Below are 13114 nucleotides of genomic sequence, written 5' to 3' on the forward strand. Positions count from 1 at the left end.
CATTCTTAGTATTAGTGAAGGATACTGATGGTAACTAGCGTCTTACTGAATAATGTTCATAAATGTGAATCACAAGTAACTTGTTTTGCCCTGAGTCTTGCATTCTTGATTCTATAGCAGCTAACAGGCACATAGAAGGATATCGGTAAAGCCTGCCATCTCTAGGTTTAAATTATCATCAGCAACCTGAAAGCTTCCTGTGTGATCACATTAGCTCTAATGAAAGGAGAAAAGGTGAGTGCTGCATTATTCAAAGAATAGGAGACTACCCTGAGATTTTATTTTGTAAAGATCTTACTGTGTCTCCATTTCTTTTTATAAACAAGAAGGTACATTAAAGAGAATCTCTGCCTGCTCTAGACTCTTCCCTCTTGGCCAAAGTGAAATATTTAGTTCACAGCATTCAGGAGGAAAGAGGGGAATTTTCAAATGCAGTGTGATGTGCCCCCCTTCCCTTCATTATATGATTTTACTGAAGTAAGGCTACTGAGTTTTTTTTTCAATTTGACCTTGAATGAATATGGTTAAGTCACCTTTTCTAGCTTCTGTTTGCAAATATGGGGCCAAATAAGTGGCTACACAACAACCTATAAGTTCCTAAGCTTATCCATGCTTTTCCCTTCTCCAGTTTTCTTGACAAAATGCACTACTCCATGGGTCACCTCCCTAAACTGACTTCAAGATGCACCATTTAGAAGACAATTACACACCAGGCTCTAGCAAAATGTTAGATGGCTCACCCATCATCCCAGATACCTTTTTAGGAAATGAATGGATAGAGACAGAGAAGTACCTTTTGAAATTTTAGAGTCAATTAACTGATAAACTCATATATTCTCAGATATGTTTGATAGTGCCAGGTCTCAGGACACCAGATCTTATAAGAGAATTTTTAAAATGCTAGGAAGACTATTTTTTTTAACTTATTTTATTGAAGTATAGTTGACTTACAATGTTGTGTTAACTTCTGCTGTACAGCAAAGTGATTCAGTTAAACCATAATGGAAAAGAATATAAATGTGTATATCACAGGATACTGAATATAGTTCCCTGTGCTATACAGTAGGACCTTGTTGTTTATCCATTCCATACGTAATAATTTACATCTGCTAACCCCAAACTCCCAATCCATCCTTCCCAACCCCAAGTCTGTTCTCTATGTCTGTGAATCTCTTTCCTAGGTTCATTTGTGTTAGATTCCATATATAAGTTATAGCATATATTTGTGTTTGTCAGACTTACTTCCCTTAGTATGATAATCTCTAGGTCCATCCATGTTGCTGCAAGTGGCGTTATTTCCTTTTATATGGCTGAGTAATATTCCATTGTATATATGTACCACATCTTCTTTATCCATTCCTCTGTCGATGGACATCTAGGTTGTTTCTATGTCTTGGCTATTGTAAATAGTGCTGCTGTGAACACTGGGGTGCATATATCTTTTCAAATTAGAGTTTTGTCCAGATATCTGCCCAGGAATGGGATTGCTGGATCATATGGCAACTCTATTTTTAGTTTTCTGAGGAACCTCCATATTGTTTTCCACAATAGCTCCACCAATTTACATTAGGAAGACTTTAAATAAAAATCTAATTTGAGTACACAGTTGACTAATATGCAGTTCTTTATGTCACTTTAGGAAACAATGTCTTCTTCATTATCATTTTGGACTTTATAAACTTTGCCAGGATTGGAATTTCATAAAGTGCTGTGAGGTGGTCCCTCTTTGAGGGCAGCTGTAAGCTGTTCAACTGAGGTGCTTCAGGATAATTGGAGAATCTACAAATGATTTCTTGGCTTTTTCTGTTTCAGGGGTGAGTTTACTGATACCACATGGTGCCATCCCGGAGGAGAATTCTTGGGAGATTTACATGTCCATCAACCAAGGTGAACCCAGGTAAGAGACAGAGAAGGATGGTATATTAATGAGATCTTAAGTATGAAATGGAACTTCTGCAGAAAATCTGAAGTTATTAAGATAATGTGACATGGTGGTGTGTGGGTGAGACAGTGAGCTACTTGACTATATAGAGGGAAAAACTAGTTGCAAAACTGTTGGCTGCCCATTTTGTAGGCAGCTAACCCAAGTCACCAACATCTAGACAGCAGACACTGAAACAGTAAATCAATAGGCAAGGCATAATCAGGGTCTCTCCACAAACAGTGACTGCGTCACAGAGCCTTCCTCTCAAAAGAAGAAAATATCATCCCTGGAGGTACCCTTTGGTGCTACACATTATGAAAATGCAGAGAATAACTGACCTGTGACCTTTTAATATCAACAGAAGACCTGCCCTAAAGCCGAGAGACAATTTCTTAGGCAATTTTCCTTAAAGAAAAAAATAGTCTATACTTCAATAGCTTTCAGGTCTGACAAATTTCAGCAGCATTAAATTCAATTACATGAACAAATCTTGCCGCATACCCTTAATGAAAGTAGTTGGTTATTTTCCTAGTGCAACTATAATATTTGTAGAAATGTTGCCTGCCTCCACACAAGATAAACCAAACTCCTCTTGAGAAAGCAATTTCTCTTATAAACTGGGTCTGTATACCTCTGGCATTTTCAGTCATAACATCTTGCTTATTTTAGAATAGATTTTGTCATTGTTTGTTAGCAAAAAAAAAAAAAATACACACACGAAGGAAAAACAGTGGAAGGAAAAACAGTCAGAGAAACAGATGGTTTGAACAGACTTTGATAGCTATCTCCATAAGAGGATTTGTTGGTAACCAGTGGTTTTAACTTTCTGCTCTACGGCAGTTGAGAAAAAATGGAAGAAAAGGCTCTGCTAGTTGGTTGCTGGGGAGACTTTCAGAGGATTTGCACATAAGCTGTGCTATGTCGGGCTCTTATGTTATTTCCTCAGTTCTTCAGTTCTGTAGACCTAGGTCCTTTACCTGTGCACCTGAAAACATGCCAGTGTTTAAATATCTCCACTTGGCAAAAAGGGCAAGAGGTTTTATTCAAAACCTCAACTAAGCAGCCCTAAAAATGGAGTTCTCTGGATGAGAGTCACCTCGTTTTTCTCTCTTTGGTGGATTTATTTAAGCAACTGTACCTGTTCAAAATTGAGGTCATGGTCAATTATACATATGCTTTTAAATGCATCACCCTTCAAAAATCAAGTTTGAGGCAGAATCCAGTCAACCTTGCCTGAAAATCATGGCCTCCTGCAAACCCTCCTCCCCGCTGCATCCTGCTGCCTTAGTGGTTTAGTGGTAATGAGTCCACGGAGCCTGTGTTCAGCTCCTTCCTCTCAAACCCACCCCCAGGGTCTTTCACATCATTATGCAAGAACCAGCCTAGGGCTCATCCACATTGTCAAAGGCATCTAATGCACAGCTCACCTCAATCCCCATCTCTTACTAGAACTTTCTTTTTAGGAGGTCAGAGCTAGAATGTGTCCAAAGGCATCAAACATACAGGGACTTAAATAAAATGGCTCAAAAATGAGGGAAATATTACTTGGGACATCCTGCAGTTGAAAAATAAGAAAGAGAAATACATAAAAAGTCACCAGAGCTCAAAGACTTTGAAAGACGGCTTTGGCCTCCTGGGATCACCCCCTGCTAAGCTTTGTAAGTTCCATGTTAGTCAGTTTGGTTTATCCATCTGTATCTGAGGTACAGGTTCATTGCTGCTGTTCAGGAAGGTGGGTGGAAACAAGAAGAGTTCCTCTAAGACTTCACATCTATGAAGTAAGCGTGTTCTTCTCCATTTAACAGAGGATGAAATAAAATTGTAGAATGCACACATTTTTTTCCACGTTGCTGAAACCTTCCCAGATGTTCCTACTTCACACCACTAGACTACAGCCCACTTAGCTTCCTTGGCTAGTCTCACTCCTTTTTGAGGAGCTCCAAACACATACTTCCAAAAACACTAAAAATAGTAAATGCCTTTTAGTTACTTTTTCTAAAGCTCAGGTACATTTTTTTTTTTCCATCCTTGCCAGGAGGCTGCTTGCATCTGAGTCCTGCTTTTAGTCCTGTGATGAATCAGGGGAAGACAACTGATATAGCTCTTCAGTGTCATCTTTTCTTTGTAAGGTCACTTGTAAACCCATTTTCATCTCATGCTGTCTGTCATTCTGGACTTGTGTCCAGATTAAGGCCCATTTCCTCAAAGTTCGTGGAGCTGCAACGGCACTGCTCTGGCTCTTTCACCTTTGCCTCTAGAGCCATCTCAGTTCCCCCCCTCTTGGGTCACAGGTGTGAGAACTGACTTTTCTGAGTCTCCATCATCTCCACACCCAGAGAATTACAGCGGGATTCTCTGAACACCATCTTTATGCTGTGTTGAAAGGCTGTTCCATTTTGCTGTTGATGATTTATTTCTGTTGTTCCTTTCTGAGTTACACCCCTGGTGTAGCAGGGTGATGATTTAGTGGAACCATAATGGATATCAAGGATCCAAGCTCTGTACCAGATTTCCAGGGGTATGGGTGTGTGGAGTTAGACTCAAAACAAGCCCCTGTATTCAAATAGTCTCAGATGGATATATTTAATATTCTGGTAAGTTTCAAGGGAGGTTGTTCATTGTTTGAATTGAATGTGCCCTGTCTCTCTTGGGACGTCCTACTTGCATACGTGGGAAGTCTGTAAGAGGACACTGTACTTTCCATTAAGTGGAATGATGTCACTTTCCTTCCTCAATGTCCCTGCTTTGTCTACACTCTCAGACTTGAACAACCATCCTAATGAATCTTTTCTAACCTCCTCCAGCAGTCTGGACTTTTGGTTGGTTATAATGCTGAGGGAATTAACTCTGTTGACTTTTTGTACATATATACACCTTAAATGCTTCGCTAGAAGGGGACTTCACATCCTTGGGAAAGTAATTACTTACCTCTGTTTCAGTATAACTTGCAAAGGTGCTCTCACATGCTTAACTCGTTTAATCTCCCCAGTTATGTTCCAAAGAAGGGGGTTTTGTACCAATTTTTGAGATGAGAAAAAAAGATGTAAAAAGGGAAGGTTCCAAGAAGTGAGGCTGCTTTGCGAGGGCCTGTTACTTACCGGTGAGCTGGGGTTTGACTTCAGGATATCTGACTCCAATTCCGGTGCTCACGGACTAAAGGATGCCACCTCTCCTTGACGTCGGAGACTTTAGGGAAACAGCTTTCTGACGTTGCATTCCAAGGTTTGGCCCCTGTAAAGAGGCATCCCCTGGAATCGCTCTGTAAGAGCACTGAGAATTAGGCAGGACCAGGAGGCAGGATGAAGCCGAGCATTTCTTAGACATCTACAGAGGTAACTGGCTGTCGTTACGTCATCATAGTTGAGAGAAAAAGGTCTGGAAACAGGTGTCACCTCAGTGCTGAAACTTAGTGGACCTGATGTTAGGAGACATTTGAGTTCAGGGGCTAAGAGTGTGCACTCAGGCATCTGAGCTCTGGGTTCAGACTTAAGACTCACTGGTTTTATTCATGTGACCTTAGGTAAGTTAATGAAGCTCCTTGACCCTGTGTCCTCATCTGAAAAACAATAGTAGGTACCTACCTCCTAGGGATGTTGTAGGATTGCATGATCTACAGTGATACTACAATTTGAAAGATAAAATAAGAACACCTAATTGATACATTTATATTTGATAAAGTATTCTACCTCCAATATTTCCTTTAATCTTCTCATCCATTCCTGCTGTGGTAAGTAATAATAATTACCCTAATTTTGTAGATTTGAAAATTAAGACCAAAAAAAAAGTTAGTAGGTTTGCCTACGTGGTAGCAGGACTGGGTACCAAAACAAAAGTTTCTGACTAATAATGTATTTTTAGACTATGTCACACTCCCACTTTAAGGAATAATTAAGTGTATTATTCTTGAGTCCAGTAAGACATGTTTGATGAGAGATGGGGCTTATGCCTAATAATGGAAATACACCGTGAAACATACAGAATGGGGCCCAGATTTGGCAAAGACAATAACTTTATACTTCAATGTGGAATTACACTGCAATAGAGGATTTCGCAGAAAACAATGGGAAAAATAGAGGAGGCCCTTAATCTATTCTAAGGATAGATTCAAAGAGGCATAGTAGGGAAGGAAGGTGGCTAAAAGATCAGTAGAAATTCACCAGACAAAGAAAGGTATAAGGGTTATTAACTCAGTGATTTCCAGCTCCAGGATACATTTTCCAGTATTTGTAAGGTAGGAAGGGGGTATAGAACAGTAGGTAAATCCAGGCTTTTTTATTTTTAAGTGAGGTATACTTGACTTAAAATGTTAGGTTCAGGTGTACAGCAAAGTGATTCAGTTACACATATATTTTTTCAGATTCTTTTCCATTATAGGTTATTACAGGATACTGAATGCAGCTCCCTTTGCTATACAGTAAATCCTTGTCGTTTATCTATTAATCCCTACCCCTAGCTTTCCCCTTTGGTAACCGTAAGTTTGTTTTCTATGTCTGTGAGTCTGTTTCATAAATAAATCCATTATTTTAGATTCCACATATAAGTGATATAATATTTGTCTTTGACTTCACTCAGTATGATCATCTCTAGTTGCATCCATATTGCTACAAATGGTAATATTTCATTCTTTTTTATAGCTGAGGAATATTCCATTGTGTATATGTACCACATCCCTCTTTATCCATCTGTCTATTGACAGACACTAGGTTGCTTCCATGTCTTGGATGTTGTAAATAGTGCTGCTATGAACATTGGGGTGTAGGTATCAAATCCAAGCATTTATTCTCTGCTTTGAAATCACTCTGATGCCCGAATATTGCCTTAAGCAGCTTCCTTCCAACTCAACCCTTCCGTCTGTCTGTGGCTGGGCCTGGGGTAAAGTTTCAGGCACTGCTCCACTCACAAAATAGAGGATGCTTCGTGATGTCACAGAAGCTAGAGTAGCCTCACCGAAAGGCAATGGCATAAACTTGGAGCTGCCAGAAGTATTTGCTGGTGAGAGGCCCTTAGGATTCTCCTGGATCAAGTGTATTTAAGAAGCTAAGTCAATGCCAAATGTGGCCACCCTTATCGAAGATGGCTTTGGAGGGCAGGAAACCAGCATAGTGATCACTCTCAACAAGGCTGCCTCTTTTCCCAAACTTTAATTTGAAAGAATTTGGGTCTTTTCTTTCTAACATTTCTTCAGGAGCTTTGGGGGGATGTGGATTTTTTCATCCTCTCTAAACAGGTTTTGGTAACTTTTATTAAACAAGGGTGTTTAATAGAACTGCCCTATGATCCAGCAATCCCACTCCTGGGCATATATCCAGAGAAAACCATAATTTGAAAAGATACATGCACCCCAGTGTTCATTGCAGCACTATTTACAACATCCAAGACATGGAAACAACCTAAGTGTCAGAGGAATGGATAAAGATGTCATACATACACAATGGAATATTACTCAGCCATAAAAAAGAGTGAAATAATGCCATTTGCAGCAACATGGATGGACCTAGAGATGATCACACCAAGTGAACTAAGTCAGACAGAGAAAGACAAATACCTTATGATATCACTTATATGTGGAATCTAAAAAAAAAAAAAGTACAAATGAACTTAAGGTCACCCAGAGGGGAAAGGGGGGAATAAATTGGGAGACTGGGATTGACATATACACACTACTATATATAAAATAGATTAACTAATAAGAAACTACTGTATAGCACAGGGAACTCTTCTCAGTACTCTGTAATGACCTATATGGGAAAAGAGTCTTAAAAAGAGTGGATAGATGTATATGTATAACTGATTTCACTTTACTGTACACCTGAAACAACATTGTAAATCAACTATACTCCAATAAAAAAATTTTTTTTTAATTAAACAAGCGGATTAAAAAATCAATTGTCTCCTTTCAGAGATTTCCCCCACATACACCCCAATAAGAAAATGATACGGATGTAGCACAATCATCCCACTTCCCACTCCCAGCTCTCGTTTTGTAATCCCCTTCCCACCCATGGTTGGTGAGTAGAGAAATGGACCAACACATTACTATATGGAGCTTTCTTCTGAGAAGCAATAAAATGAAACCAAAGGCAACCATTCATTTCTTTTTCCAGTTACACTGTCATGTGGATATTCCTGACCAAATGCTTAGACTAGAGCTGGAAATGTAATCTTACTGAAGAATTTACAAAAGGACATATATTTGGAATTTGGGCTCAACCCAGATGGAGTATTTCAACCACTGTTTTTCTACTGTGCTTTTATTTTCTCTCAAATGGTATGCTCTTCCCACTGGGTACATCTTGGGGTGAGGATTTCTTGGGGGGAGGATTGGGAAGGCAGACATGGTGGTGTTAGGAAACATTAACTTTTGGGGGGAGTGGTGCCTTGATGGTGCAATAGCTTTGATAGCAAAGCATGAAATAAGACCAAATACAAGACTAGGAAGACAGAAAAAGTAGGCCTGAAATGGAAGAGAGTAGACAATTTCTTCTCTAGTAACACGTTCACCATTCAGCACCACACTGTAGCTACTTCTAGGGAATGGCTTCATGTGGCCTTTCCTCCATGGTTGCAAGAACGACACACAAAATTATAAACACACACTTGCTCACCTACCATGCCTGATAGAGGATACAAGCACTCAGAAATGTCCTTAGGCTTTTTGGGAGGACCTCATTTCTAGAAGGCTAAAAAGAAAACAGATATGTATGGCCATTCTACTTGTAAAAATGGTTTTAATGAAATGAATCTGTTTCTAGTAAACTACTCTTTATGTCAAAGCAGACATTTGAGGCCATTCTAAAAGCACCCATCCCAGTAAAATATGAAACTGAGTTCATATTTTATGAACTGAGTTCATATTTTATGAATCAGAGCCTCCAAGGGCTCTGATTTCACAGAAGCTAAGAAACCCCTGCCATCAGGCTACTGCAATTAGTGTAGTGGTCCCAGTCAAAACCTTACCTCTTGAGCATAAAATAAGAGCACCTGCCTTTGGCTCTACCCTGACACCAGGTGACAGATCAGGACATTACTGCAGGGAGGAAACCTGGCCAAAACCTCTGGGATGATTTGCATCTCTGTTTGCCTTCTCCAGCTTGGAGGACTTACCCACTAGGTTATGTCTCAAGCCATCCTACAGCAGCTCAGGCAAAAAACAACAACAAAAGAATTCTACACCTTCTCACTGCAAGAGTTACGAGCTCAGTTCAGTCAGTGACAAGGGCCAAATGTACTCAGTGCTGTGAACCAAGAAAAACAGGACCCCTTATATGTAAGGAGGTTACTCTGGTGGAGGTGTTGGTTGGAGGACAGATTGTGTATATGTAGGAAGATCATGTCTGGAAGATCTCTCTAATTTCAGAGATTTCGCCAGGGTAATGTCAAGTCTAATTTTCCCACCTCCCTGCGGAAGCTGCAGAGAAACATCATTTCATCAGAATGGGCACCACCACTCCCCCGCCCACCTACACATCATGCCTTATCCCTCCCTATTGATGTAAGAATTGCACGTGAAGTGAGAAAAAGAGAAGTCACATTTTGGAGAAGTATGGGGATCCAAGACGGCTGTCCCTCTGCTCGCCAAAGCCAAAGAGAGTAACCCCAGGAGAACTACTCATAAAATTCAGGTCATCTGCAGGAAATGGATATCGATACCTGATTTTCTCATTGTTTATCAGTTTGTTGACTTGTTCAATGCTTCCAGGGAAGAGGGAAAAAATAAAAAGCTTTGAGAAGAGAGGGCATGCTGCCAAAGCCCAGGAGAGAGCGGCAAAGAGCTCTTCTGTAATTTCCAGTTCCCCATATTCCCAAGAGGTAGAGAAGACGAACCTAGGCCAGGAAGTGGGAGCCAGAGAGGTTAAGTGAGATGGAAAACAGGTTTGCCAGAGGCCACTTCAGTGCCAGGAAGAGGGGCTCAGAGAGTAGGTAAAGATGCTGCCAGCTGGGGGCTGGTTGGCAGGTGTACCTGAAACACACAAGGAACAACAGATGCTTAGGGGTAACTGTTTGCAATCCAGTCACCTGCACCCTCTGTTGGTGAGGCCTTTTGGAGTCATCACCTATTTATACTGAATTCATTAAGGATTATCTTAAGAAACTTAAGCCATCCAAGAAAAATACGCCACAGTTAAGTAGGAGATGGTGTATATTTTCCTTTTCTCTACAGAAATAAGCTCGTGGAAGAGGGAATGCATGAGGGAACAACTTGTCTGCTTCAGACCCAGTAGCTAGAACCTTGTGTGTGTTCATGCAAATATGCATGAGTGTGTGGGCACAGGTGTGTCCGTGTGCATCACTACTGGGAGTGGGAGTGGAATTTTGAATCAGATGTGAGATTAAAGTTTTTACATGAACAAAAATCAGTCCAAAAAACAAACTATTTTAATAATTCATTGTTACTGAAAAGTTATGGAATCAAAATTAAATATCTTCAGGGTACCCTGCTACCATGGACAATTCCATGAAGCACAACTATTAGAGTGACTACTAGGAAAACTAGAACCACTTCATACCATAATAGATGAAACCCCAAAAGCAAACCCAGTTAAATGAATGATGATATTGCAGTGTGCTACATGTGGTGACAAAGATACCCAAATATTAACCAGGAGTGAAGGGATGAACCCTGGGTAAAGGCTCAGGGAAGGTTTCAGAGAGGAAGTGACAATTGACTTAAAACCTGAAAGACAGAGAGTAAAGGGCATTCCAATCAAAGGGAACAGAATGTGCAAAGGCACAGAGGTATAAATAGCATCACATAGGGACTTCCCTGGTGGTCCATAAGAATCCGCCTTCCAATGCAGGGTATGCGGGCTCAATCCCCTGGCCAGGGAACTAAGATCCCACGTGCCGCAGGGCAACTAAGCCCGTGCGCCACAACTACAGACCCCACGCACTCTGGAGCCTGCACACAACGACTAGAGAGAGACGCCCGCGCACCGCAACAGAAGATCCCGTGTGCAGCAACTAACACCCAAGGCAGCCAGAAATAAATTAATAAAAAAATAAATAAATAGCATCACATATTTTGTAACTAAGCAAACCAGAACAAAATATGAAAGGAAGAGTGATGAGGAATGCAGCTGAAAAAATAAAGATTTGACCATGTAGAGTGTTGTTTGCTGCCTAGGGGAAACTGAAATGTACTTGATGGGTAGGGATTGCTGAGGCTGAAGATTCCGGAGACCCGGTCATATTTACACTTGAGATGTATTATCTTCTGCTTCATCTCCACTGCCACTGGCCACGTTCAAGTCTTCATCATACTAGTATCCTTCTGAGCACAGTGAAAAGATGCCTCATTTTGCCTAGTACAGATATTAATAGCCCTCCTTTTCACACTCAAAAATATCTCAATTTGGACAGTAAATTATATTCACTCTACTTCTGAGTGTCCTTGTCTCTAGTTGCGAACGTTTTAAATCCTTTCTCTAATCCCCACGTTGCTGTCAATGGGGATTTTTTTTTTTTTAAGTGAAGCAAGTAAAGTGTTTATTAGGAGGAAAAAGGACAGTACGTGTGGATAGACACATGGGCGGACTCAGAGAGAGAGTCGCACCCTCGTGTCAGTTGAATCACTTTTCTGGGGCATTTCTTCTGGATTTCCTTTGGCCAATCATCTTGCTTTGCCGCGTTGTGAGTCCATATTCGGTTTATCTCAGGGTCCTCCCCTGTGTGCATCCGCATCTCTTAGCCAAGATGGATTCTAGTGAAGAGGCCTATGGGTAGTTTTCATCACTTACTATGAGGTGGCACCCCTTCCCTTTTTTGACCTCCAGGGAACCTTTCTGCACATGTGTAGTTGGGGAGGTCTCCTTGACTTCAAGAATAAGGAATATGTGGTCTTTTATCTTCTATCTGGGCAGGGCCCAGCCTCCCCCATCATCCTGCTTTTATGGAGTTTCTGCTATTATGGAGTTTCTGTCCACAAGGGAGAAACTATTCAGCCTGGGGTCCATCTATCTCCTGCCTCAAATCCCCCCTGAGAAACACGAACCCCAAGAAATCTTTATTGGGAGGAGGAAGGATAAAGGTCTGTCTTCTGTAGCTTCTTCAGGTTGCCAGGGGGCTTGTAGACCCTACCTAGTTGGGGGTCATGGAGCTCTCGCCCAATGGGGAGCTTTGAGAGATAGACTTGGGGAGAAACTCGGCCAGGTCCGCTGGTGTGCGCATGCGTGTGTTAATGTGGGGTGAGAGACATGAAGGACTTGGAGATAATTCCCAGAATTCTGGCTTGGGAACTGATGATTAATTAGTAGAGACAGACTTGCCAGCTGAAGTCACCTGAGAGTTTGTGATAACAGTTGCTCTGGGAGCAGCTCTGGATTTCTTTCCAGGGAATAAACACAGCTCTTTGACTTAACAAGAAAAGGGATAGGAAGAAAATTGATTAAAGAATAAATAAATAAAAGACGAAAATAATATGCAATATATTCAAGAAAACAGACAACTGCTGAATTGAAATCCCACATTTGGCCGGAGCATGTGACAACAATGCTACTTACAGCAAAATGTCCCAGTATTGGGCATGGACCATGTTTGTATGCCTCATGCACAGTGGGATCTTCTGCCTTCCTTTTGTTTTCTTTGCCTTCCTAGCTAGGTAAGACTCTGCCAATCCTGAAGTAAACTAATGGCATACATAACTTGTCAGGAAAGTAGTACAGACTTAGTCATTGACACTGCATGAGAAATAAAGAATTATCAGAAATGAGATGGTATAGCAGAGTAAGGACAACACAGGGATCCAGAAGGCTTGAGTTCCAATCCCCTTTGCCACCTCCAGCCTGGGTGGCTTTGAGCTAGTCATTTTCTTTCTCCAAGCCTCAATTTTATCATCTATAAATTTTGTGTATTATTAACTGCATTCCAGGATTTGAGTGAGGACAGTAAAGTGACTTTAAATATGAGAAGTCCTGTGCAAACTACATGCTACATTTTGATATTATTTTGTCTATCTTTTTTTAATTACAAAGATACAAAATCCATGGAATTTGTTTGAGCTCTGACTCAATGATACTGAGTCATTCCCATTTAACTACTAACACATGCCTAGACTCAGTAGAAAGTTTAATTCAGTGATAGCAAACATAATAAGTGTTCGCTCTAAAATCAAGAGCTTTGTCTTGAAGACTTAAACATAAGACATGACACCATAAAACTCCTAGAAGAGAGTGTAGGAAAACATTCTCTGAC

General features: G+C 40.8%; 1 protein-coding gene across 1 annotated transcript in view; it reads left to right on the plus strand.

The window, feature by feature from the left end:
- UNC5D (unc-5 netrin receptor D) overlaps positions 1-13114 on the plus strand; it is a 288529-nt gene that overhangs the window by 217797 nt on the left and 57618 nt on the right. The window contains exon 11 of the mRNA XM_036838629.1: positions 1813-1897. Within this exon, the coding sequence (XP_036694524.1) occupies positions 1813-1897 (85 nt within the window). The remainder of the gene's footprint in view (positions 1-1812; positions 1898-13114) is intronic.

The sequence above is a fragment of the Balaenoptera musculus genome, chromosome 21 (genome assembly GCF_009873245.2).
Source record: "Balaenoptera musculus isolate JJ_BM4_2016_0621 chromosome 21, mBalMus1.pri.v3, whole genome shotgun sequence".
Taxonomy (NCBI): domain Eukaryota; kingdom Metazoa; phylum Chordata; class Mammalia; order Artiodactyla; family Balaenopteridae; genus Balaenoptera; species Balaenoptera musculus.